The sequence below is a fragment of the Nerophis lumbriciformis genome, linkage group LG01 (genome assembly GCF_033978685.3).
Source record: "Nerophis lumbriciformis linkage group LG01, RoL_Nlum_v2.1, whole genome shotgun sequence".
In the NCBI taxonomy this organism is placed as follows: Eukaryota; Metazoa; Chordata; class Actinopteri; order Syngnathiformes; family Syngnathidae; genus Nerophis; species Nerophis lumbriciformis.
In genome coordinates this window covers 78,445,020-78,472,729 of record NC_084548.2, presented here as the reverse complement: position 1 = coordinate 78,472,729, position 27,710 = coordinate 78,445,020, and the positions used below count along the sequence as shown (strand labels likewise).

Below are 27,710 nucleotides of genomic sequence, written 5' to 3'. Positions count from 1 at the left end.
AAAGTTTTAAATGTTAACATTGTTACAGAATATTTTGTCATGTTGTTGTCAATGTTGACTGAGTGGCCATACTTTTTTTTTTGTAAATAAAAGTCTGCCTTTTGAAAAACTGGCCTACATTTACTTTTTCATCTTCATTTTAAATAAAAAAATAATCGGTAAAAGGAAAAATAATCTATAGATTAATCGAAAAAAATAATCTATAGATTAACCGATTAATCGAAAAAAAAATAATCTGTAGATTAATCGATAGAAAAATCATCGTTAGCTGGAGCCTTACCTTTATCTTTACTTTTTACACCAAAATGCGTCCATTCTCCCTTTTCTGTCTACACACTGTGTCTGCTTGTAAGTACTCTGTGTGTGTGCGCTGCCCAACATGCTCCTCTGCTCGGCAATGTAATGACGTGACTTTTCAAACAGAGTATAGTAGCGTTTTTGATTCATTAGTACCGCGATACTATACTAGTACCACTATACTGAACAACCCTAGTACAGACACAGGACAGTAACGTCCACACCAAACAGAGACAAGTCAGGATGACCAGCACAGACTGAGTAAAAGAGCCCAGGTTAGGTCTTCTTACCCAACGAGCAGGTAGATGAGAATGGCGCAGGACAGGAAGAGACCTCTGCTGCTGCAGCGTGGGCCAAGAAGAAGAGAGAGGTAGCAGAGGACACTGAGCAGCATCACCCACAGCATGTGCAGGTCAAAGAAGAGGAAGAGGCTGTACATTCCAGCCAGCATGGACACCAGGTGATTCCACCAGGACACGCCCCCTAACAAACACAGTTAGGAATCATGTTTATAAAGCACCTGTCATGCAAACTTTCATCCACTCTAGTCATTATTAGTAGTCAATGAGGCTGATACCGATTATTAGTAGTCAATGAGGCCGATACCGATTATTAGTAGTCAATGAGGTTGATACCGATTATTCGTAGTCAATGAGGCCGATATCGATTATTCGTAGTCAATGAGGCCGATATCGAATATTAGTAGTCAATGAGGCCGATACCGATTATTCGTAGTCATTGAGGCTGATATCGAATATTAGTAGTCAATGAGGCCGATACCGATTATTCGTAGTCAATGAGGCCGATATCGATTATTCGTAGTCAATGAGGCCGATTTCGATTATTAGTAGTCAATGAGGCCGATTTCGATTATTAGTAGTCAATGAGGACGATACCGATTATTAGTAGTCAATGAGGCCGATTTCGATTATTAGTAGTCAATGAGGCCGATACCGATTATTAGTAGTCAATGAGGCCGACACCGATTATTAGTAGTCAATGAGGCGGATACCGATTATTAGTAGTCAATGAGGCGGATACCGATTATTAGTAGTCAATGAGGCCGATAACCGATTATTAGTAGTCAATGAGGCCGATACCGATTATTAGTAGTCAATGAGGCCGATAACGATTATTAGTAGTCAAGGAGGCCGATAACGATTATTCGTAGTCAATGAGGCCGATATCGATTATTAGTAGTCAATGAGGCCGATACCGATTATTCGTAGTCAATGAGGCCGATATCGATTATTAGTAGTCAATGAGGCCAATAACGATTATTCGTAGTCAATGATGCCGATACCGGTTATTAGTAGTCAATGAGGCCGATACCGATTTTTTTGTAGTCAATGAGGCCGATATCGATTATTCGTAGTCAATGAGGCCGATATCGATTATTAGTAGTCAATGAGGCCGATACCGATTATTAGTAGTCAATGAGGCCGATACCGATTATTCGTAGTCAATGAGGCCGATACGATTATTCGTAGTCAATGAGGCCGATATCGATTATTAGTAGTCAATGAGGCCGATAACGATTATTAGTAGTCAATGATGCCGATACCGATTATTAGTAGTCAATGAGGCCGATATCGATTATTAGTAGTCAACGAGGCTGATACCGATTATTAGTAGTCAATGAGGCCGATATCGATTATTAGTAGTCAATGAGGCCGATATCGATTATTAGTAGTCAACGAGGCCGATACCGATTATTAGTAGTCAATGAGGCCGATACCTATTATTCGTAGTCAACGAGGCCGATACCAATTATTCGTAGTCAATGAGGCCGATATCGATTATTAGTGGTCAATGAGGCTGATACCAATTATTAGTAGTCAATGAGGCCGATAACAATTTTTAGTAGTCAATGAGGCTGATACCGATTATTAGTAGTCAATGAGGCCGATACCGATTATTCGTAGTCAATGAGGTCGATATCGATTATTGGTAGTCAATGAGGCCGATACCAATTATTAGTAGTCAATGAGGCCGATACCGATTATTAGTAGTCAATGAGGTCGATACTGATTATTCGTAGTCAATGAGGCCGATACCGATTATTAGTAGTCAATGAGGCCGATACCGATTATTAGTAGTCAATGAGGCCGATATCGATTATTTGTAGTCAATGAGGCCGATATCGATTATTCGTAGTCAATGAGGCCGATATCGAATATTAGTAGTCAATGAGGCCGATACCGATTATTCGTAGTCAATGAGGCCGATATCGATTATTCGTAGTCAATGAGGCCGATTTCGATTATTAGTAGTCAATGAGGCCGATACCGATTATTAGTAGTCAATGAGGCCGACACCGATTATTAGTAGTCAATGAGGCCGATACCGATTATTAGTAGTCAATGAGGCGGATACCGATTATTAATAGTCAATGAGGCCGATAACCGATTATTAGTAGTCAATGAGGCCGATACCGATTATTAGTAGTCAATGAGGCGGATACGATTATTAGTAGTCAATGAGGCCGATACCGATTATTCAGTCAATACCGATTATTCGTAGTCAATGAGGCCGATATCAATTATTAGTAGTCAATGAGGCTGATACTGTTATGTATTACTAATGGGAGGTGACGGCTCAGACACCAGGGGGCAGTACGTCAAAATGTCACTGGGTGCTGGGCTAAAGTCACTGGGGGCGGGGCTAAAGTCACTGGGGCGGGGCTAAAGTCACTGTGCCGTCAGGTCACTAATCAATTGGCCGGAGTATACTGTTATGTATCACTAATGGGAGGTGACGGCTCAGACACCAGGGGGCAGTATGTACAATGATTTATTATATATATATATATAATAATCAAACAATACAAATATAAACTAAGGAAATGGAGTGTGAACTAGATTCAAAAGTGTATGTGGTGTGTGGCTATGTGTGTGATTAGCTGTAGTGTGTGTTACCGAGTGTTGTGTTGGGCGAGAGGAGGAACAAGGCAGGAAGACAGTCCGTTGGGCAGGCAGATGATCCAGGGCAGGAGAGAAGAGGCAAGATCCGTTTCCAAGCGGGAGGTCAAGAATCCAAAAGGGCAGTCCGGGAGGTAAGGGAAACAACAGGAGATCACGGAAGAACACGGGAAGCGAAGGGTAAAGAAGACTATACTCCGGCGCCGGCATGCCAAGTTGTCCAGGCTTATGTAGGCAGCTGCTTCATTATAGGCAGTTTACAAGAAGTATGACAGAAGGCAACATTATTTTATAAATATCTCCGCAATGCCTCCACGGTTTGATTTCAAATGCAGATCCCAAATACCCAATAGTAGGTACTAATGGGTAAGAACAGGTTTTGCATAATAGGGCCACTTTAAGCCAGTGCTGAGTCTGCAAATGGACGTGATGTCACGTGCAACAAAAGGTATGGAAGTTTGATTCAGTTTATTTTATATGTGTAAAAAAACTCTGAATCGGTACACATCATTCCCTTAAAGGAGACGTTCAAAAGACTCGATTCATTCTCGAAAGTTCCATCTCTATCATCTCATCTCAGGTAGTTGAAGTGATGCTCACCCAATCTGAAGAGCAGCCTGCTGATGAGACAAATGAGCAGCAGCTTCCAGACCTGCTGAATGCCTTGCTGGAGGGTACTGAGTCCACAGCTCTCAGCCAGCTCCATCCACACCTGGAGCCTGCTGGGCCAGTCCATGGTGCAACTGCACAGACATTACATGCACATACTGTATGTTACCTTGTCAAAACAAAACCTAAACACATTTTGGCATGCAGTGTTTGATTCTAATACTGTACTGTTGCCTCTTTTAAAGAACATTTTTATAACTTGGATCACGGGGTCCCCAACCAGGGACCGGTTTAATGTAGGCGTTATTATTACGGACCAGCCTTTCACGTGTGGCAGACAAATACAGCAAAAAGAATTAAATGGAAAATACAACACACACTAAACCCTGAATTAGTGGGAGCTTGTTTCTTTGTGACGAGGTGGTCCCCGGAAGGTTGATGGTATGTACCAATACCATCAAATTTGGTATACACTACAGTATAGAGCATTAACCTGTTGGGTACTGCAGATGGAAATTAGCCTCTGGCTACAATTTGGCATATTTACATTGTATATGTTTATTTATGTGCATTAAATGTTGCATGTATAAAAGATATTAAAATATAATGAGGCAATTCCTGAAGGAATTGCGTGTGAACGCTCCAATGCTGAAGTTGAACTGAAATCCTGGAATTTTTTTTAGAATTGTTGAAGTAGAGCACCACCATTTCCAAACAGGCTGAATATTTTGAAGTTGGAACAGTTTGAATCAGATGAAAAATGTGGGAGTTGTGGAACTTTGAAGAATGTCCCATTGATTTCAATGGGAATTTCCCCCAAATTTGGGAATTTCGGGAAAAATGGGAATTTTTTTTGAAAATGCTAAAAAAAACTTGAATGTTCTGAATGATTTGAAATGGTTGGTGTCAGAATTTTTCAAATTGGTGGAGAAATGTTGAAGTGTAACATGTTGAATTGAGAAATGGTGTTACGAAATTCCTGGAATTTTGAGAAAACCGGGAATTTTTCCAGTTCAAAAAACAACTTCGGTTTTTGTCCTCATTAAGAGGAATTTTTTGACGGTGGAACGATTGAAATGCGTTGAAAAATGTGGAAGGAGTAGTCACCAGAAAAAAAGGGTGCAAATAGGGCTTTGGAAAACCAGGAATTCTGGAAAATCCTGGAATTTTTTTTAACTTGGAAAAAAGGTAGTTTAAATGTCCAGGATGGTGGAATGTGTTGAAGGTGGAATGGTTTGAATCGGTTGAAAAATGTGGAAATGGTTGAAGTTTGAAAAATGTCCAATTTATTTTGAATGGGAAAAATGTCCCGGAAAACCTGGAATCCTGGCAAATCTGGGAATTTTTGGAATTCGTCAAGGGAAAGCCCGCGATCCCCAAGCAGGCTGAATATATTGCAGTTGGAACAGTTTGAATCAGATGAAAAATGTGGGAGTTGTGGAACTTTGAAGAATGTCCCTTTGATTTCAATGGGAATTTCCCCCAAATTTGGGGATTTCGGGGAAAGCAGGAATTTTTTTTAAAATGCTAAAAAAAACTTGAATGTTCTGAATGAGTTGAAATAGTTGGTGTCAGAATTTTTCAAATTGGTGGAGAAATGTTGAAGTAGTAACATGTTGAATTGAGAAATGGTGTTACGAAATTCCTGGAATTTTGAGAAAACCTGGGAATTTTTCCAGTTCAAAAAACAACTTCGGTTTTTGTCCTCATTAAGAGGAATTTTTTGACAGTGGAACGATTGAAATGCGTTGCAAAATGTGGAAGGAGTAGTCACCAGGAAAAAGGTTGGAAATAGGGCTTTGGAAAACCAGGAATTCTGGAAAATCCTGGAATTTTTTTGAACTTGGAAAAAAGGTAGTTTAAATGTCCAGGATGGTGGAATGTGTTGAAGGTGGAATGGTTTGAATTGGTTGAAAAATGTGGAAATGGTGGAAGTTTGAAAAATGGCCAATTTATTTTGAATGGGAAAAATGTCCCGGAAAACCTGGAATCCTGGCAAATCTGGGAATTTGTCAAGGGAAAGCCCGCGATCCCCAAGCAGGCTGAATATTTTGCAGTTGGAACAGTTTGAATCAGATGAAAAATGTGGGAGTTGTGGAACTTTGAAGAATGTCCCTTTGATTTCAATGGGAATTTCCCAAAAATGTGGGAATTTCGGGAAAAGCGGGAATTTTTTTGAAAATGCTAAAAAAAACAAAACTTGAATGTTCTGATTGAGTTGAAATGGTTGGTGTCAGAATTTTTCAAATTGGTGGAGAAATGTTGAAGTAGTAACATGTTGAATAGAGAAATGGTGTTACGAAATTCCTGGAATTTTGAGAAAACCGGGAATTTTTCCAGTTCAAAAAACAACTTCGGTTTTTGTCCTCATTAAGAGGAATTTTTTGACGGTGGAACGATTGAAATGCGTCGAAAAATGTGGAAGGAGTAGTCACCAGAAAAAAGGTTGGAAATAGGGCTTTGGAAAACCAGGAATTTTGGGAAATCCTGGAAGTTTTTTGAACTTGGAAAAAAGGTAGTTTAAATGTCCAGGATGGTGGAATGTGTTAAAGGTGGAATGGTTTGAATCGGTTGAAAAATGTGGAAATGGTGGAAGTTTGAAAAATGTCCAATTTATTTTGAATGGGAAAAATGTCCCGGAAAACCTGGAATCCTGGCAAATCTGGGAATTTTTGGAATTTGTCAAGGGAAAGCCCGCGATCCCCAAACAGGCTGAATATTTTGCAGTTGGAACAGTTTGAATCAGATGAAAAATGTGGGAGTTGTGGAACTTTGAAGAATGTCCCATTGATTTCAATGGGAATTTCCCCAAAATTTGGGAATTTCGGGAAAAGCGGGATTTTTTTTTGAAAATGGTAAAAAAAACCTTGAATGTTCTGAATGAGTTGAAATGGTTGGTGTCAGAATTTTTCAAACTGGTGGAGAAATGTTGAAGTAGTAACATGTTGAATTGAGAAATGGTGTCACGAAATTCCTGGAATTTTGAGAAAACCGGGAATTTTTCCAGTTCAAAAAACAACTACAGTTTTTGTCCTGATTAAGAGGAATTTTTTGACGGTGGAACGATTGAAATGCGTTGAAAAATGTGTAAGGAGTAGTCACCAGAAAAAAGGTTGGAAATAAGGCTTTGGAAAACCAGGAATTCTGGGAAATCCTGGAATTGTTTTGAACTTGAAAAAAAGGTACTTTAAATTTCCAGGGTGGTGGAATGTGTTGAAGGTGGAATGGTTTGAATCGGTTGACAAATGTGGAAATGGTGGAAGTTTGAAAAATGTCCAATTTACGGTATTTTGAATGGGAAAAATGTCCCGGAAAACCTAGAATCCTGGCAAATCTGGGAATTTTTGGAATTTGTCAAGGGAAAGCCCGCGATCCCCAAGCAGGCTGAATATTTTGCAGTTGGAACAGTTTGAATCAGATGAAAAATGTGGGAGTTGTGGAACTTTGAAGAATGTCCTTTTGATTTCAATGGGAATTTCCCAAAAATTTGGGAATTTCGGGAAAAGCGGGAATTTTTTGGAAAATGCTAAAAAAAAACTTGAATGTTCTGATTGAGTTGAAATGGTTGGTGTCAGAATTTTTCAAATTGGTGGAGAAATGTTGAAGTAGTAACATGTTGAATTGAGAAATGGTGTCACGAAATTCCTGGAATTTTGAGAAAACCGGGAATTTTTCCAGTTCAAAAAACAACTTTGGTTTTTGTCCTGATTAAGAGGAATTTTTTGACGGTGGAACGGTTGAAATGCGTTGAAAAATGTGGAAGGAGTAGTCACCAGGAAAAAAAGGGTGCAAATAGGGCTTTGGAAAACCAAGAATTCTGGAAAATCGTGGAAGTTTTTTGAACTTGGAAAAAAGGTAGTATAAATGTCCAGGATGGTGGAATGTGTTGAAGGTGGAATGGTTTGAATCGGTTGACAAATGTGGAAATGGTGGAAGTTTGAAAAATGTCCAATTTATTTTGAATGGGAAAAATGTCCCGGAAAACCTGGAATCCTGGCAAATCTGGGAATTTTTGGAATTTGTCAAGGGAAAGCCCGCGATCCCCAAGCAGGCTGAATATTTTGCAGTTGGAACAGTTTGAATCAGATGAAAAATGTGGGAGTTGTGGAACTTTGAAGAATGTCCCTTTGATTTCAATGGGAATTTCCCAAAAATTTGGGAATTTCGGGAAAAGCGGGAATTTTTTTGAAAATGCTAAAAAAAAACTTGAATGTCCTGAATGAGTTGAAATGGTTGGTGTCAGAATTTTTCAAACTGGTGGAGAAATGTTGTAACATGTTGAATTGAGAAATGGTGTTACAAAATTCCTGGAATTTTGAGAAAACCGGGAATTTTTCCAGTTCAAAAAACAACTTCGGTTTTTGTCCTCATTAAGAGGAATTTTTTGACGGTGGAACGATTGAAATGCGTTGAAAAATGTGGAAGGAGTAGTCACCAGAAAAAAGGTTGGAAATAGGGCTTTGGAAAACCAGGAATTCTGGGAAATCCTGGAATTGTTTTGAACTTGGAAAAAAGGTAGTTTAAATTTCCAGGATGGTGGAATGTGTTGAAGGTGGAATGGTTTGAATCGGTTGACAAATGTGGAAATGGTGGAAGTTAGAAAAATGGCCAATTCATTTTGAATGGGAAAGATGTCCCGGAAAACCTGGAATCCTGGCAAATCTGGGAATTTTTGGAATTTGTCAAGGGAAAGCCCGTGATACCCGAACAGGCTGAACAGTTTGAAGTTCGAACGGTTTGAATCGGGTGAAAAATGTGGAAGGTAGAGCGTGCCACAATCTGGAGAAGAAGAAGTAGAATAAATAGAATAATTTTGGTGTAGAAAGCCATGTGTGCTATAATGTTTGGAGCATTCACACAATAACAAATGGCAACTTCCCATTATGAGTTTTATTACACATCTATGAGAAAGCTTCCTGGTGTGTTTAGCGGGACAGGCGAAATTTAAGTCCGAGAAAATGCAGTCATTTATCAAATATTTAATGTTTCTATGAATCCCGGTAACGAACCGCTGGTCCTTGGACCGGCGGTTGGGGACCACTCATTTAGATCTTCACTTAACACACACATAAATATATACAAACATACATATACACATACTGTACATTTACAACATACACTCATGCACATAATCACGTTTCATCAAACATAAATTACCGTATTTTCCGCACTATAAGGCGCACCTAAAAACCACAAATTTTCTCAAAAGCTGACAGTGCGTCTTATAACCCGGTGCGCTTTATATATGGATTAATATTAAGATTCATTTTCATAAAGTTTCGGTCTCGTAACTACGGTAAACAGCCGCCATCTTTTTTCAAGGTAGAACAGGAAGCGCTTCTTCTTCTACGCAAGCAACCGCCAAGGTAAGCACCCGCCCCCATAGAACAGGAAGCGCTTCTTCTTCTACTGTAAGCAACCACCCGCCCGCGTAGAAGAAGAAAAAGCGCGCGGATATTACCGTACGTTTCATTTCCTTTGTGTGTTTACATCTGTAAAGACCACAAAATGGCTCCTACTAAGCGACAGGGATCCGGTTCATGAAAAGACGCAATCTCTCCATCCGCACACGGATTACTATTTCACAGCAACTGATATTCCTGTGAACTGCACTGTGGATACAACGGGAGCACGTACGGTGAATATTCGCACCACAGGGAATGAGAAGTCATCCTTCACTGTGGTTCTAGCTTGCCATGCTAATGGCCAGAAACTTCCACCCATGGTGATATTCAAAAGGAAGACCTTGCCAAAAGAGACCTTTCCAGCCGGCGTCATCATAAAAGCTAACTCGAAGGGATGGATGAAGAAAAGATGAGCGAGTGGTTAAGGTAAGTTTAAGTTTACGCGAAGAGGCCGGGTGGCTTTTTTCACGCAGCTCCGTCCATGTTGATATACGACTCCATGCGCGCCCACATCACGCTGGTTTTAATATATTATTAAAGTTTGACTGACCTATTTGACTGTTTTTTTGACATTCCTTTAGCGCAGTTAGATGCGGCTTACAACACGGGGCGGCTTATAGGTGGACAAAGTTTTGAAATATGCCGTTCATTGAAGGCGCGGCTTATAACCCAGGGCGCCTTATGGTGCGGAAAATACGGTAACGTTGTTGCCCTAGGGTAAACTGGGTAACACATGTCACACTGACAAAGCTTAACCTATTGTTACTATAACAATCTACAAGGTTAATATAGCTGGCTTCTCTTTCTTCCCCTCCATTTTTCTGCTTTCTTTTGTATCTGTAGTTATCATGACGTATATGTATTGTTGCATTTGAACAACTGTATTGTTGATAATAGAGGTAAATGATTGGTATTGTTCATTATCAATAGTGATATTTCTATTGGTATGTGTATTGCTCCATTTGTAGTGTAATAATGCTCATTGTCATTTCTGTATTATTATTTATTTCGCTAACTGCTTCTTTGCTATCACTTTTACCATCATATTGCTTGATGTTGTTATTGTTGTGTTTGCTGTTGTTGTTGTTTTTGTCTCTCTGTCTTGTCCCCACAATTTCCCCCTCTGTCTTCCTTTTTGTTCCTCTTTCTATCCCCTCTTGCTCCGGTCCGGCTGCACCAAATGATAATATAAATACATTTAATAAAGTCAATTACAAATAAGGCAACAAGAGAAGTATCCCACACTTCTCTTTTGTAAAGTAAATCTGTACAGCCGATATGGGCATCTACATCAACTATATCAGTGTTTTTCAACCACTGTGCCGCGGGAGTGTGCTGTGAGATACAGTCTGGTGTGCCGTGGGCATACTTGCCAACCCTCCCGGATTTTCCGGGAGACTCCCGAAATTCAGCGCCTCTCCCGAAAACCTCCCGGGACAAATTTTCTCCCGTGTGACAACACACAACAACAGTGTCTACCGTAAAGCAGTTGGTCTGCCATAAACAGCAATGTTGTGACACTTTTAAACAGGACAATACTGCCATCTACTGTACATGCATATGTGACCCACCCATAATGTGTCACATTTTTGTGTTGATTTATTTATTTTACTTTGTGGTTTGAATTCGTTTTTGGAGCTGTCATTACACATTTATCAGTATTCACATTGGTCAGTAGGGCGTTTCTTCCCAATTGAATGCTATCACCTGCAGACCGGAAGTGTCTTGTCATTCTGATGAGCGCGACCAGTCTGTGAACAATTGAAACGTTCTGTGTGCCTTTTCCTCCTGTATAACAGGTTAGTTTTGGTGAATCAACTCACTGAATAATATCCATGTGATCTTTTTAAGTTTAAGTACACATTCTGATGGTGGAGCCTAACTCTAAAGTGTTTGTGAGTTGTAGTTTGTAAATGAACACTGAAATTCAAGTATTTATTATATATATATATATATATATATATATATATATATATATATATATATATATATATATATATATATAGCTAGAATTCACTGAAAGTCAAGTATTTCTTATATATATATATATACACACACACACACACAGGTAAAAGCCAGTAAATTAGAATATTTTGAAAAACTTGATTTATTTCAGTAATTGCATTCAAAAGGTGTAACTTGTACATTATATTTATTCATTGCACACAGACTGATGCATTCAAATGTTTATTTCATTTAATTTTGATGATTTGAAGTGGCAGCAAATGAAAATCCAAAATTCCGTGTGTCACAAAATTAGAATATTACTTAAGGCTAATACAAAAAAGGGATTTTTAGAAATGTTGGCCAACTGAAAAGTATGAAAATGAAAAATATGAGCATGTACAATACTCAATACTTGGTTGGAGCTCCTTTTGCCTCAATTACTGCGTTAATGCGGCGTGGCATGGAGTCGATGAGTTTCTGGCACTGCTCAGGTGTTATGAGAGCCCAGGTTGCTCTGATAGTGGCCTTCAACTCTTCTGCGTTTTTGGGTCTGGCATTCTGCATCTTCCTTTTCACAATACCCCACAGATTTTCTATGGCGCTAAGGTCAGGGGAGTTGGCGGGCCAATTTAGAACAGAAATACCATGGTCCGTAAACCAGGCACGGGTAGATTTTGCGCTGTGTGCAGGCGCCAAGTCCTGTTGGAACTTGAAATCTCCATCTCCATAGAGCAGGTCAGCAGCAGGAAGCATGAAGTGCTCTAAAACTTGCTGGTAGACGGCTGCGTTGACCCTGGATCTCAGGAAACAGAGTGGACCGACACCAGCAGATGACATGGCACCCCAAACCATCACTGATGGTGGAAACTTTACACTAGACTTCAGGCAACGTGGATCCTGTGCCTCTCCTGTCTTCCTCCAGACTCTGGGACCTCGATTTTCAAAGGAAATGCAAAATTTGCATGGTTGGGTGATGGTTTGGGGTGCCATGTCATCTGCTGGTGTCGGTCCACTCTGTTTCCTGAGATCCAGGGTCAACGCAGCCGTCTACCAGCAAGTTTTAGAGCACTTCATGCTTCCTGCTGCTGACCTGCTCTATGGAGATGGAGATTTCAAGTTCCAACAGGACTTGGCGCCTGCACACAGCGCAAAATCTACCCGTGCCTGGTTTACGGACCATGGTATTTCTGTTCTAAATTGGCCCGCCAACTCCCCTGACCTTAGCCCCATAGAAAATCTGTGGGGCATTGTGAAAAGGAAGATGCAGAATGCCAGACCCAAAAACGCAGAAGAGTTGAAGGCCACTATCAGAGCAACCTGGGCTCTCATAACACCTGAGCAGTGCCAGAAACTCATCGACTCCATGCCACGCCGCATTAACGCAGTAATTGAGGCAAAAGGAGCTCCAACCAAGTATTGAGTATTGTACATGCTCATATTTTTCATTTTCATACTTTTCAGTTGGCCAACATTTCTAAAAATCCCTTTTTTGTATTAGCCTTAAGTAATATTCTAATTTTGTGACACACGGAATTTTGGATTTTCATTTGTTGCCACTTCAAATCATCAAAATTAAATGAAATAAACATTTGAATGCATCAGTCTGTGTGCAATGAATAAATATAATGTACAAGTTACACCTTTTGAATGCAATTACTGAAATAAATCAAGTTTTTCAAAATATTCTAATTTACTGGCTTTTACCTGTACATCTTAACCACGCCCCCAACCCCCACCCCCCACCTCCCGAAATCGGAGGTCTCAAGGTTGGCAAGTATGGCCGTGGGAGATTATCTAATTTAATCTATTTAGGTTAAAAATATTTTTTGCAAAGCAGTAATTATAGTCTGCAAATAATGCGTTGTTGTTGAGTGTCGGTGCTGTCTAGAGCTCGGCAGAGTAACCGTGTAATACTCTTCCATAACAGTAGGTGGCAGCAGGTAGCTAATTGCTTTGTAGATGTGGGAAACAGCGGGAGGCAGTGTGCAGGTAAAAAGGTATCTAATGCTTTAACCAAAAATAAACAAAAGGTGAGTGCCCCTAAGAAAAGGCATTGAAGCTTAGGGAAGGCCATGCAGAACGAAACTAAAACTGAACTGGCTACAAAGTAAACAAAAAATAGAATGCTGGATGACAGCCAGGGCCGGCCCGTGGCATAGGCCGTATAGGCAAATGCTAAGGGCGCCGTCCATCAGGGGGCGCCACGCCAGTGCCACAAATGTTGGAGAAGAAGAAAAAAAAAAAAAGAAAAGTTGGTACTATTATTTCTAAATACAAAAAATAATCCCACGTTAATTAAAATGCAAAGTAAAGCCTATTTAATAGAAATATTATTTGTTACAACATTACGCCCCCCTCCTCCCCCGCACGGTGCGCCCCCTCCCTTCCCGTATCATGACTCTTTTTGGACGTCACCACATCAAAAAATCAACACAAGATGTCAAAACGGCCAAAACTGTCAGGTGCCCAGGGAAGAAAAAAGAGAAAAGAAGAGGAGGAGAAACGAGAAAAGACAGAGGTAGCAGGTAGGTAACGTTAGCCTACATGAAATTATTTGTCTGTTACAGAATGTGATAGTAACCTGGCTTTTTAGCATTAAGCTAATGTTACATGATTCGGCAATTGCTAATCAATAAATAGCTAGTTCTGTTTTAACGTCGGGTTAATATTGTGGAGGGGGCTAAATTGGTATGGAAAATAATAATGTAACGTTAGGTAATTACAGTACTCCCACCTTACATTCCTCAGGGACATTTGTATTAGATCTTTTAAGCAGGTGTTTTTTGTTTACATTGTTATTGCCTTCTGGTTAGCTAATGTTTGCCCTGCAGGTAATAGTCACTTTTCCACCCCTTTATATATTAGGTATAGTTGTAAGTAAAAAAAAAAAAGGTCAAAGACAAAGCTATTCGGCTTCTTGTGAGTATATACACTTCACTGCCGATGTGGGGGGGGGGGGGGGGGGGGGCCACCTAAAATCTTGCCTAGGGCGCCAGATTGGTTAGGGCCGGGCCTGATGACAGCAAAGACTTACTGTGGAGCAAAGACGGCGTCCACAATGTACATAAGGATAAAAACAACTGAAATATTCTTAATTGCTAAAACAAAGTAGATGCGGGACGTATCGCTCAAAGGAAGACATGAAACTGCTACAGGAAAATACCAAAAAAAAGAGAAAAAGCCACCAAAATAGGAGCGCAAGACAAAAAGTAAAACACTGCAAACAGGAAAACAGCAAAAAAACTTTTTACTGTCAACTGAGATTCGTTTTTTTATGTTTTCTGCGGGTGGTGTGCCTCCGGATTTTTTTGGCTCAAAAAGGTTGAAAAACACTGAACTATATGATTTGCCTGAGGAGCTGGACAGGACAAAAATAATAATAATTAAAGCTGCAAGCAGCGTTGGACGGGCCCGCGTATTTGGCAGGTGCTAGTCCTAAGTGTCCCAATACTTTTGTCTACTTGTAGTCTGAAGTGTCCCAAGACTTTTGTCTAGTGTACCTACCTTGTCTGCATTGTGTGGGCACGTTGGTGCTTCCTGCTTTTAAGCAGCCATGTAGAAAAAACAGCATTGCAGCAGCATCAGCGCTGCGGGTCTTTGAAGGGTCATAAAATCAAAACCGGAGCACTTAATTAAAAAGCGCTTCTGTTGTTGTATTCACAAGGGTTCAATGTCTCTCCTGTGTTATTTTGAAGGCGAAACGACAAACGCGCTCAGAGGAGTTCGTTTTTGAAGGAAGGTGACCGGTTTTAACAAAAAAATTGTTTTGAAGGGGGAATAGCAAACTTCCTGTTGATTTTTGCTGGGGGTTGTCAATTTATGAAATGTAGGTGTAAGTAAGACCTATATTGAGGTTTTTGTTTCATGTCTCTTCGACCTTCCCAGTGGGAGTTACAGGCAGTTGTGTCAGTTTTTTCATCCGAGGAGCAGTTGTTTGTGCGTTTTATAAAACAATTGCTGTAGAGCACAATTTTTAGATTTGGGGTTAGGTTTTTTCATTGGATCACAGTTTTAGCCAGTCCTGATGTGTGTGTTCAGTTTGGTGAGTTTTGAAGCATGTTAAGGGGGTCAAATTACAGCTCAAAGAGGCAAAAGTGACTGTTTTTAGTACTTTTTTGTCTTGAAGGGGGAATTGCCAACTTCCTGTTGATTTTAGCCCGAAGATGTACAATTATAAAATGTAGGTCTAAGTCAGACCTACATAGAAGTATTTTTTTTCATGTCTCTTCGATCTTCCTAGTGGGAGTTACAGGCAGTGTACTTTTTGTGTTGTTATAGGGGGCGCTAGAGCGCAATTTTAAAATTTGAGGTTCGTTTTCTTAAAAAAAGGCAATTTTCGCAGGTCCTGATGTGTGGGTCAAATTTGGTGAGTTTTGAAGCATGTTAAGTGGGTCAAATTAGTGCTCAAAGAGGCGGCGGAAGAAGAAAGAAAGAATAATTAAAGCTGCAAGCAGCGTTGTTCGGGCCCGCGTATTTGGCAGGTGCTAGTCCTAAGTGTCCCAATACTTTTGTCTACTTTTAGTCTGAAGTGTCCCAAGACTTTTGTCTAGTGTACCTACCTTGTCTGCATTGTGTGGGCACGTTGGTGCTTCCTGCTTTTAAGCAGCCATCTTTAAAAAACAGCACCGCAGGAGCATCAGCGCAGCGGGTTTTTGAAGGGTCATAAAATCAAAACCGGAGCAGGTATTACAAATCCCATCTATACTTTTAATCACAAGGGTTGTATCTCTCTCCTGTGTTAATTTGAAGGCGAAACGACAAACGCGCTCAGAGGAGATAGATTTTGAAGGAAGGTGACCGGTTTTTACAAAAATTTTGTTTTGAAGGGGGAATAGCAAACTTCCTGTTGATTTTTGGTGGGGGTTGTCAATTTATGAAATGTAGGTGTAAGTGAGACCTACATAGAGGTTTTTGTTTCATGTCTGTCCGACCTTCCCAGTGGGAGTTACAGGCAGTTTTGTCTTTTTTTTCTTCCGAGGAGCAGTTTTTTGTCCGTTTGATAAAAAAATTGCTGTAGAGCACAATTTTTGGATTTGGGGTTCGGTTTTTTCATTAGATCACAGTTTTAGCCAGTCCTGATGTGTGTGTTCAGTTTGGTGAGTTTTGAAGCATGTTAAGGGGGTCAAATTACAGGTCAAAGAGGCAAAAGTGACTGTTTTTAGTAGTTTTTTGTATTGAAGGGGGAATAACCAACTTCCTGTTGATTTTAGCCCAAAGACATACAATTATGAGAACTAGGTCTAAGTCAGACCTACATAGAGGTTTTTGTTTCATGTCTCTCCGACCTTCCTAGTGGGAGTTACAGGCAGTCTGTTTTTTTTTTTTCCTAGGGGGCGCTAGAGCGCAATTTTGATTTTTGAGGTTTGGTTTTTTGATAAAAAGTTTTGCCAAAAATTACTGATGTGTGTGTGAAATTTGGTGAGTTTTGAAGCATGTTAAGGGGGTCAAAGTAGTGCGCAAAGTTGCGGAAGAATAATAATAATAATTAAAGCTGCAAGCAGCGTTGTTCGGGCCCGCGTATTTGGCAGGTGCTAGTCCTAAGTGTCCCAATACTTTTGTCTACTTGTAGTCTGAAGTGTCCCAAGACTTTTGTGTAGTGTACCTACCTTGTCTGCATTGTGTGGGCACGTTGGTGCTTCCTGCTTTTGAGCAGCCATCTTAGAAAAACAGCACCGCAGGAGCATCAGTGCAGCGGGTCTTTGAAGGGTCATAAAATCAAAACCGGAGCAGGTATCACAAAACGCTTCTGTTAATCTATGCACAAGGGTTTAATCTCTCTCCTGTGTTAGTTTGAAGCCGAAAGGACAAAGTCTCTCAGAGGAGATAGTTTTTGAAGGAAGGTGACCGGTTTTTACAAAAAAATTGTTTTGAAGGGGGAATAGCAAACACCATGTTGATTTTTGCTGGGGGTTGTCAATTTATGAAATGTAGGTCCAAGTGAGACCTACATAGAGGTTTTTGTTTCATGTCTCTCCGACCTTCCCAGTGGGAGTTACAGGCAGTTTTGTAGTGGTTTTCTTCCGAGGAGCATTTTTATGTCCGTTTTATTAAAAAATTGCTGTAGAGCACAATGTATAGATTAGGGATTAGGTTTTTTCATTAGATCACAGTTTTAGCCAGTCCTGATGTGTGTGTTAAGTTTGGTGAGTTTTGAAGCATGTTAAGGGGGTCAAATTACAGGTCAAAGAGGCAAAAGTGACTGTTATTAGTAATTTTTTGTCTTGAAGGGGGAATTACCAACTTCCTGTAGATTTTAGCCCGACAATGTACAATTATGAAAGTTAGGTCTGAGTCAGACCTACATAGAGGATTTTGTTTCATGTTTTTCCGACCTTCCTAGTGGGAGTTACAGGCAGTGTACTATTTTTGTTTTTCTAGGGGGCGCTAGAGCGCAATTTTAATTTTTGAGGTTCGTTTTTTATAAAAAAGGCAATTTTCGCAGGTCCTGATGTGTGGGTCAAATTTGGTGAGTTTTGAAGCATGTTAAGTGGGTCAAATTAGTGCTCAAAGAGGCGGCGGAAGAATAAATATAAAGAACAAGACCAATTAAAGCTGCAAGCAGCGTTGGTCGGGCCCGCGTCTTTGGCAGGTGCTAGTCCTAAGTGTCCCAATACTTTTGTCTACTTTTAGTCTGAAGTGTCCCAAGACTTTTGTCTAGTGTACCTACCTTGTCTGCATTGTGTGGGCACGTTGGTGCTTCCTGCTTTTAAGCAGCCATCTTGAAAAAACAGCATTGCAGCAGCATCAGCGCAGCGGGTCTTTGAAGGGTCATAAAATCAAAACCGGAGCAGGTATCACAAAACAGTTCTGTTAATTTATGCACAAGGGTTTAATCTCTCTCCTGTGTTAGTTTGAAGCCGAAAGGACAAACGCGCTCAGAGGAGATAGTTTTTGAAGGAAGGTGACCGGTTTTAACAAAAAAATTGTTTTGAAGGGGGAATAGCAAACATCCTGTAGATTTTTGCGCGGGGTTGTCAATTTATGAAATGTAGGTCTAAGTGAGACCTACATAGAGGTATTTGTTTCATGTCTCTCCGACCTTCCCAGTGGGAGTTACAGGCAGTTTTGTAGTTAATTTCTTCCGAGGAGCAGTTTTTTCTCCGTTGTATTAAAAAATTGCTGTAGAGCACAATTTTTAGATTTGGGGTTAGGTTTTTTCATTAGATCACAGTTTTAGCCAGTCCTGATGTGTGTGTAAAGTTTGGTGAGTTTTGAAGCATGTTAAGGGGGTCAAATTATAGCTCAAAGAGGCAAAAGTGACTGTTTTTAGTACTTTTTTGTCTTGAAGGGGGAATTGCCAACTTCCTGTAGATTTTAGCCCGACAATGTACAATTATGAAAGGTAGGTCTAAGTCAGACCTACATAGAGGTTTTTGTTTCATGTTTTTCCGACCTTCCTAGTGGGAGTTACAGGCAGTGTACTTTTTTTGTTTTTATAGGGGGCGCTAGAGCGCAATTTTAATTTTAGAGGTTCGTTTGTTATAAAAAAGGCTATTTTTGCAGGTCCTGATGTGTGGGTCAAATTTGGTGAGTTTTGAAGCATGTTAAGTGGGTCAAATTAGTGCTCAAAGAGGCGGCGGAAGAATAATTATAAAGAACAAGTCCAACAAGACAGGCATCTATTTGTGGTGGTTTTGTCCCAATACTGTTGTCCAGTGATGGTCATAAGTGTCCCAATACTTTTGTCTACTTTTAGTCTGAAGTGTCCCAAGACTTTTGTCTAGTGTACCTACCTTGTCTGCATTGTGTGGGCACGTTGGTGCTTCCTGCTTTTAAGCAGCCATCTTAAAAAAACAGCACCGCAGGAGCATCAGTGCAGCGGGTCTTTGAAGGGTCATAAAATCAAAACCGGAGCAGGTATCACAAAACGCTTCTGTTAATTTATGCACAAGGGTTTAATCTCTCTCCTGTGTTATTTTGAAGCCGAAAGGACAAACGCGCTCAGAGGAGATAGTTTTTGAAGGAAGGTGACCGGTTTTTACAAAAAAATTGTTTTGAAGGGGGAATAGCAAACATCCTGTTGATTTTTGCTGGGGGTAGTCAATTTATGAAATGTAGGTCTAAGTGAGACCTACGGAGAGGTTTTTGTTTCATGTCTCTCCGACCTTCCCAGTGGGAGTTACAGGCAGTTTTGTAACGTTTTTCTTCCGAGGAGCAGTTTTTTATCAGATTTATTCAAAAATTGCTGTAGAGCACAATTTTTGGATTTGGGGTTAGGTTTTTTCATTAGATCACAGTTTTAGCCAGTCCTGATGTGTGTGTTCAGTTTGGTGAGTTTTGAAGCATGTTAAGGGGGTCAAAATACAGCTCAAAGAGAAAAAAGTGACTGTTTTTAGTACTTTTTTGTATTGAAGGGGGAATTGCCAACTTCCTGTTGATTTTAGCCCGAAGACATACAATTATGAGAACTAGGTCTAAGTCAGACCTACATAGAGGTTTTTGTTTCATGTCTCTCCGACCTTCCTAGTGGGAGTTACAGGCAGTCCGGTTTTTTTTTTTCCTAGGGGGCGCTAGAGCGCAATTTTGATTTTTGGGGTTCGGTTTTTTCAAAAACATGTAATTTTCGCAGGTCCTGATTAGTGGGTCAAATATGGTGAGTTTTGAAGCATGTTAAGTGGGTCAAATTACAGTTTGTTGTGGCGGCGGAAGAATAAAGAATAATAATAATAATTAAAGCTGCAAGCAGCGTTGTTCGGGCCCGCGTATTTGGCAGGTGCTAGTCCTAAGTGTCCCAAGACTTTTGTCTAGTGTACCTACCTTGTCTGCATTGTGTGGGCACGTTGGTTATTCCTGCTTTAGAGCAGCCATCTTAAAAAAACAGCACCGCAGCAGCATGAGTGCAGCGGGTCTTTGAAGGGTCATAAAATCAAAACCGGAGCACTTAATTAAAAAGCGCTTCTGTTGTTGTATTCACAAGGGTTCAATGTCTCTCCTGTGTTATTTTGAAGGCGAAACGACAAACGCGCTCAGAGGAGTTCGTTTTTGAAGGAAGGTGACAGGTTTAGACAAAAAAGTGGTATTGAAGGGGGAATAGCAAACTTCCTGTTGATTTTTGCTGGGGGTAGTGAATTTATGAAATGTAGGTCTAAGTGAGACCTACGGAGAGGTTTTTGTTTCATGTCTCTCCGACCTTCCCAGTGGGAGTTACAGGCATTTTTGTAATTTTTTTCTTCCGAGGTGCAGTTTTTTATCAGTTTTATTCAAAAATTGCTGTAGAGCACAATTTTTAGATTTGGGGTTAGGTTTTTTCATTAGATCACAGTTTTAGCCAGTCCTGATGTGTGTGTTCAGTTTGGTGAGTTTTGAAGCATGTTAAGGGGGTCAAATTACAGCTCAAAGGGGCAAAAGTGACTGTTTTTAGTACTTTTTTGTCTTGAAGGGGGAATTGCCAACTTCCTGGTGATTTTAGCCCGAAGATATACAATTATGAGAACTAGGTCTAAGTCAGACCTACATAGAGGTTTTTGTTTCATGTCTCTCCGACCTTCCTAGTGGGAGTTACAGGCATTCTGTTTTTTTTTTTTCCTAGGGGGCGCTAGAGCGCAATTTTGATTTTTGGGGTTCGGTTTTTTTATCAAAAGACAATTTTCGCAGGTCCTGATAAGTGTGTCAAATATGGTGAGTTTTGAAGCATGTTAAGTGGGTCAAATTAGTGTTCGAAGAGGCGGCGGAATAATAATAATAATAATAATAATAATAAAACCTTAGAATAACAATAGGTCCTTATGTCCCATTGCATAAGGACTCCCTGTGGGAGTCCTTTTGCAATGGGCCACTGCGGGCCCTAATAATAATAAAACGGACGAATAACAATAGGTCCTTATGTCCCATTGCATAAGGACTCCCTGTGGGAGTCCTTATGCAATGGGCCGTGCGGGCCCTAATTAAAGCTGCAAGCAGCGTTGGTCGGGCCCGCGTATTTGGCAGGTGCTAGTCCTAAGTGTCCCAATACTTTTGTCTACTTGTAGTCTGAAGTGTCCCAAGACTTTTGTCTAGTGTACCTACCTTGTCTGCATTGTGTGGGCACGTTGGTGCTTCCTGCTTTTGAGCAGCCATCTTAGAAAAACAGCACCGCAGGAGCATGAGTGCAGCGGGTCTTTGAAGGGTCATAAAATCAAAACCGGAGCACTTAATTAAAAAAGGCTTCTGTTGTTGTATTAACAAGGGTTCAATGTCTGTCCTGTGTTATTTTGAAGGCGAAACGACAAACGCGCTCAGAGGAGTACGATTTTGAAGGAAGGTGACCGGTTTTTACAAAAATTTAGTTTTGAAGGGGGAATAGCAAACTTCCTGTTGATTTTTGCTGGGGGTTGTGAATTTATGAAATGTAGGTCTAAGTGAGACCTACATAGAGGTTTTTGTTTCATGTCTCTCCGACCTTCCCAGTGGTAGTTACGGGCAGTTTTGTAGTGGTTTTCTTCCGAGGAGCAGTTTTTTGTCCGTTTTATTCAAAAATTGCTGTGGAGCGCAATTTTTGAATTTGGGGTTAGGTTTTTTTATTAGATCACAGTTTTTGCCAGCCCTGATGTGTGTGTTCAGTTTGGTGAGTTTTGAAGCATGTCAAGGGGGTCAAATTACAGCGCAAAGAGGCAAAAGTGACTGTTTTTAGTACTTTTTTGTCTTGAAGGGGGAATTGCCAACTTCCTGTTGATTTTAGCCCGAGAATGTACCATTATGAAAGTTAGGTCTGAGTCAGACCTACATAGAGGATTTTGTTTCATGTTTGTCCGACCTTCCTAATGGGAGTTACAGGCAGTCTAGTTTTTTTTTTTCCTAGGGGGCGCTAGAGCGCAATTTTGAGTTTTGAGGTTTGGTTTTTTGATAAAAAGTTTTGCCGTATATTACTGATGTGTGTGTAAAATTTGGTGAGTTTTGAAGCATGTTAAGGGGGTCAAAGTAGTGCGCAAAGCTGCGGAAGAATAATAATAAGAAAGAATAAAACGGACGAAATACAATAGGTCCTTATGTCCCATTGCATAAGGACTCCCTGTGGGAGTCCTTTTGCAATGGGCCATGGCGGGCCCTAATAAAACGGACGAAAAACAATAGGTCCTTATGTCCATGGCGGGCCCTAATAATAAAAATAAAACTTAACACACATTTTTCCAGTCAACAACAGCCAGTGACAATATATAGTGTTACTTTCGCATAAATACCAATATTGTCTTTTTAAACCCCCCAAAATGCATTTGTCACGAAAGAAGTATATTCAAGAAAATGTACTCTTAAAGTGATAGTGTCGTTATAGTACAGTTGACTCACTTTTAAGTTCACCCGCGTGACTCAAATAATCAAGTTAAATGTGTCGACTTACTTTATTCGACAGAAAGTAAACTATCCAATCCTGGGAAGAGGATTCTTACATGTTCTTCAACTGATTTGTTGGCTTAGCAGCAAAAAGATGGACACGACCGCAACATTTTTGGAGCGAGCGCCAAAGACAAGCAGGAGGAAGTCGCTTCAAAATAACACAGCGTCCACTAGCGTACCGGAGTTTATTTACACCACTCTTTTCTTTCTCATACTTGGTTTTCTTTACGGCGGTGTCGCTTTGGGGCCCACAAGGACCAACATGCTGCCGGGTTAAAAGGGGGGAAAAAAGGCTACACAAAAGCACACAATAGACGAAGAAAAGGAAAAAGACGAGGAGGAACAAGAGAAGAAGGAGGCGGGGCTTCGGTCCAACACGGACCAATGAGAAGGCGGGTAAAAACCGCTCAACCAATGAGCAGTCGCGACAGTGGTCTCGGCTGTCGGGTCAACCCAGCTATGTACTTTTGGCGGCTGCACAGGAAACATGGCGGAAAATTTGAAAGGTAAAACGCGCGTTTGAATTCATTCGATGGTTATTCTTATTATTAACGACGTTTTTATCAACGTACTGTTCGGCGTCTCCGAGTCTGCGTCACATAATATTTGAGCGCCGCGGTGAATGACGTAATACCAGTCGTGCGCGTTTACAACATTCATGTGCTCTCCCTTTTTGAATATGTAACTAACGTATTGTGCTGATAATGAAGATGTTACGTGTTGTTTACACAACTTTTTGTGTGTTGTTGTTAGATTGCCAAAGTTCCACACACCGCATGTCTCGTCAATGTTGTTAAAAGTCGCTCCATTTGTCCTCATGGAGCTCATCTATTCCCCTCAGCTTGCTTTGCCACCTTGTATACTGCAAAAAGTCAGTGTTCAAACAAAAGAAAAGAAAAATACAAAAATTAGGGGTATTTTACTTGAACTAAGCAAAATTATCTGCCAATAGAACAAGAACATTTGGCTTTGTCAAGACTTTCCAAAACAAGTAAAATTAGCTTACTTCAATGAACCCAAAAATACTTTAGAATAAGTATATTCTCACTAATAACAAGTGCACTTTTATTGGTAGAAAAAAAAGAGACCTTTTTGCTGATAATGAAGATGTTACGTGTTGTTTACACAACTTTTTGTGTGTTGTTGTTAGATTGGCAAAGTTCCACACACCGCATGTCTCGTCAATGTGGTTAAAAGTCGCTCCATTTGTCCTCATGGAGCTCATCTATTCCCCTCAGCTTGCTTTGCCACCTTGTACACTGCAAAAAGTCAGTGTTCAAACACAAGGAAAAATACAAAAATGAGGGGTATTTTACTTGAACTAAGCAAAATTATCTGCCAATAGAACAAGAACATTTGGCTTCGTCAAGACTTTCCAAAACAAGTAAAATTAGCTAACTTAAATGAACCCAAAAATACTTTAAATAAGTATATTCTCACTAATAACAAGTGCACTTTTATTGGTGGGGAAAAAAAGACCTTTTTGCTGATAATGAAGATGTTACGTGTTGTTTACACAACTTTTTGTGTGTTGTTGTTAGATTGCCAAAGTTCCACACACCGCATGTCTCGTCAATGTTGTTAAAAGTCGCTCCATTTGTCCTCATGGAGCTCATCTATTCCCCTCAGCTTGCTTTGCCACCTTGTACACTGCAGAAAGTCAGTGTTCCAAAACAAGAAGAAAACAAATTACAAAAATTAGGGGTATTTAATTTGAACTAAGCAAAATTATCTGCCAATAGAACAAGAACATTTGGCTTTGTCAAGACTTTCCAAAACAAGTAAAATTAGCTAACTTCAATGAACCCAAAAATACTTTAAAATAAGTATATTCTCACCAATAACAAGTGCACTTTTATTGGTAGGAAAAAAAAAGAAAGAAACTTTTTTGCTGATAATGAAGATGTTACGTATTGTTCACACCCTTTTTGTGTGTTTTTGTTAGATTGGCAAAGTTCCACACACCGCATGTCTCGTCAATGTGGTTAAAAGTCGCTTCATTTGTCCTCATGGAGCTCATCTATTCCCCTCAGCTTGCTTTGCCACTTTGTACACTGCAAAAAGTCAGTGTTCAAACACAAGAAAAAAAAATAAAAAATTAAGAGTATTTAATTTGAACTAAGCAAAATTATCTGCCAATAGAACAAGAAAATTTGGCTTTGTCAAGACTTTCCAAAACAAGTAAAATTAGCTAACTTAATTGAACCCAAAAATACTTTAAAATAAGTATATTCTCACTAATAACAAGTGCACTTTTATTGGTGGGAAAAAACGAGACCTTTTTGCTGATAATGAAGATGTTACATGTTGTTTACACAACTTTTTGTGTGTTGTTGTTAGATTGCCAAAGTTCCACACACCGCATGTCTCGTCAATGTTGTTAAAAGTCGCTCCATTTGTTCTCATGGAGCTCATCTATTCCCCTCAGCTTGCTTTGCCACCTTGTATACTGCAAAAAGTCAGTGCTCAAACAAAAGAAAAGAAAAATACAAAAATTAGGGGTATTTTACTTGAACTAAGCAAAATTATCTGCCAATAGAACAAGAACATTTGGCTTTGTCAAGACTTTCCAAAACAAGTAAAATTAGCTAACTTCAATGAACCCAAAAATACTTTAAAATAAGTATATTCTCACTAATAACAAGTGCACTTTTATTGATAGAAAAAAAAGAGACCTTTTTGCTGATAATGAAGATGTTACGTGTTGTTTACACAACTTTTTGTGTGTTGTTGTTAGATTGCCAAAGTTCCACACACCGCATGTCTTGTCAATGTTGTTAAAAGTCGCTTCATTTGTCCTCATGGAGCTCATCTATTCCCCTCAGCTTGCTTTGCCACCTTGTACACCGCAGAAAGTCAGTGTTCCAAAACAAGAAGAAAACAAATTACAAAAATTAGGGGTATTTAATTTGAACTAAGCAAAATTATCTGCCAATAGAACAAGAAAATTTGGCTTTGTCAAGACTTTCCAAAACAAGTAAAATTAGCTAACTTCAATGAACCCAAAGATACCTTTTAAAATAAGTTTATTCTCACTAATAACAAGTGCACTTTTCTTGGTAGAAAAAAAAGAAACCTTTTTGCTGATAATGAAGATGTTACGTGTTGTTTGCACCCTTTTTGTGTGTTGTTGTTAGATTGACAAAGTTCCACACACCGCATGTCTCGTCAATGTGGTTAAAAGTCGCTTCATTTGTCCTCATGGAGCTCATCTATTCCCCTCAGCTTGCTTTGCCACTTTGTACACTGCAAAAAGTCAGTGTTCAAACACAAGAAAAAAAAATAAAAAATTAAGAGTATTTAATTTGAACTAAGCAAAATTATCTGCCAATAGAACAAGAAAATTTGGCTTTGTCAAGACTTTCCAAAACAAGTAAAATTAGCTAACTTAATTGAACCCAAAAATACTTTAAAATAAGTATATTCTCACTAATAACAAGTGCACTTTTATTGGTGGGAAAAAACGAGACCTTTTTGCTGATAATGAAGATGTTACATGTTGTTTACACAACTTTTTGTGTGTTGTTGTTAGATTGCCAAAGTTCCACACACCGCATGTCTCGTCAATGTTGTTAAAAGTCGCTCCATTTGTTCTCATGGAGCTCATCTATTCCCCTCAGCTTGCTTTGCCACCTTGTATACTGCAAAAAGTCAGTGTTCAAACAAAAGAAAAGAAAAATACAAAAATTAGGGGTATTTTACTTGAACTAAGCAAAATTATCTGCCAATAGAACAAGAACATTTGGCTTTGTCAAGACTTTCCAAAACAAGTAAAATTAGCTAACTTCAATGAACCCAAAAATACTTTAAAATAAGTATATTCTCACTAATAACAAGTGCGCTTTTATTGATAGAAAAAAAAGAGACCTTTTTGCTGATAATGAAGATGTTACGTGTTGTTTACACAACTTTTTGTGTGTTGTTGTTAGATTGCCAAAGTTCCACACACCGCATGTCTTGTCAATGTTGTTAAAAGTCGCTTCATTTGTCCTCATGGAGCTCATCTATTCCCCTCAGCTTGCTTTGCCACCTTGTACACCGCAGAAAGTCAGTGTTCCAAAACAAGAAGAAAACAAATTACAAAAATTAGGGGTATTTAATTTGAACTAAGCAAAATTATCTGCCAATAGAACAAGAAAATTTGGCTTTGTCAAGACTTTCCAAAACAAGTAAAATTAGCTAACTTCAATGAACCCAAAGATACCTTTTAAAATAAGTTTATTCTCACTAATAACAAGTGCACTTTTCTTGGTAGAAAAAAAAGAAACCTTTTTGCTGATAATGAAGATGTTACGTGTTGTTTGCACCCTTTTTGTGTGTTGTTGTTAGATTGACAAAGTTCCACACACCGCATGTCTCGTCAATGTGGTTAAAAGTCGCTTCATTTGTCCTCATGGAGCTCATCTATTCCCCTCAGCTTGCTTTGCCACCTTGTACACTGCAAAAAGTCAGTGTTCAAACACAAGAAAAAAATAATAGGGGTATTTTACTTGAACTAAGCAAAATGATCTGCCAATAGAACAAGAACATTTGGCTTTGTCAAGACTTTCCAAAACAAGTAAAATTAGCTAACTTCAATGAACCCAAAAATACTTTAAAATAAGTATATTCTCACTAATAACAAGTGCACTTTTATTGGTGGGAAAAAAAGAGACCTTTTTGCTGATAATGAAGATGTTACGTGTTGTTTACACAACTTTTTGTGTGTTGTTGTTAGATTGACAAAATTCCACACACCGCATGTCTCGTCAATGTGGTTAAAAGTCGCTCCATTTGTCCTCATGGAGCTCATCTATTCCCCTCAGCTTGCTTTGCCACCTTGTACACTGCAAAAAGTCAGTGTTCAAACACAAGGAAAAAAAAAATACAAAAATGAGGGGTATTTTACTTGAACTAAGCAAAATTATCTGCCAATAGAACAAGAACATTTGGCTTTGTCAAGACTTTCCAAAACAAGTAAAATTAGCTAACTTCAATGAACCCAAAAATACTTTAAATAAGTATATTTTCACTAATAACAAGTGCACTTTTATTGGTAGAAAAAAAAGAGACCTTTTTGCTGATAATGAAGATGTTACATGTTGTTTACACAACTTTTTGTGTGTTGTTGTTAGATTGCCAAAGTTCCACACACCGCATGTCTCGTCAATGTGGTTAAAAGTCGCTTCATTTGTCCTCATGGAGCTCATCTATTCCCCTCAGCTTGCTTTGCCACCTTGTA

The 27,710-nt window shown here is 39.5% G+C and overlaps 2 protein-coding genes across 6 annotated transcripts in view; one reads left to right on the top strand and one right to left on the bottom strand.

Annotated features, from left to right (window-relative positions):
• LOC133615148 (protein-serine O-palmitoleoyltransferase porcupine-like) overlaps nucleotides 1-22,821 on the bottom strand; it is a 58,490-nt gene extending 35,669 nt beyond the window's left edge. The window contains exons 1-4 of one of the 5 annotated variants that reach the window (XM_072914841.1): nucleotides 22,705-22,755; nucleotides 14,684-14,774; nucleotides 3,819-3,961; nucleotides 588-780 (exon numbers count right to left, since the gene is read on the bottom strand). In XM_072914841.1, the coding sequence (XP_072770942.1) occupies nucleotides 588-780; nucleotides 3,819-3,961; nucleotides 14,684-14,694 (347 nt within the window). In that variant the 5' untranslated portion in view covers nucleotides 14,695-14,774; nucleotides 22,705-22,755. The other 4 variants (XM_072914840.1, XM_072914839.1, XM_061973547.2 and 1 more) reach the window with 4 other exon arrangements.
• Nucleotides 22,822-22,860: 39 nt separating this feature from the next.
• suv39h1a (SUV39H1 histone lysine methyltransferase a) overlaps nucleotides 22,861-27,710 on the top strand; it is a 29,936-nt gene continuing 25,086 nt past the window's right edge. Inside the window, exon 1 of the mRNA XM_061970246.2 lies at nucleotides 22,861-22,995. Within this exon, the coding sequence (XP_061826230.1) occupies nucleotides 22,977-22,995 (19 nt within the window). The 5' untranslated portion in view covers nucleotides 22,861-22,976. The remainder of the gene's footprint in view (nucleotides 22,996-27,710) is intronic.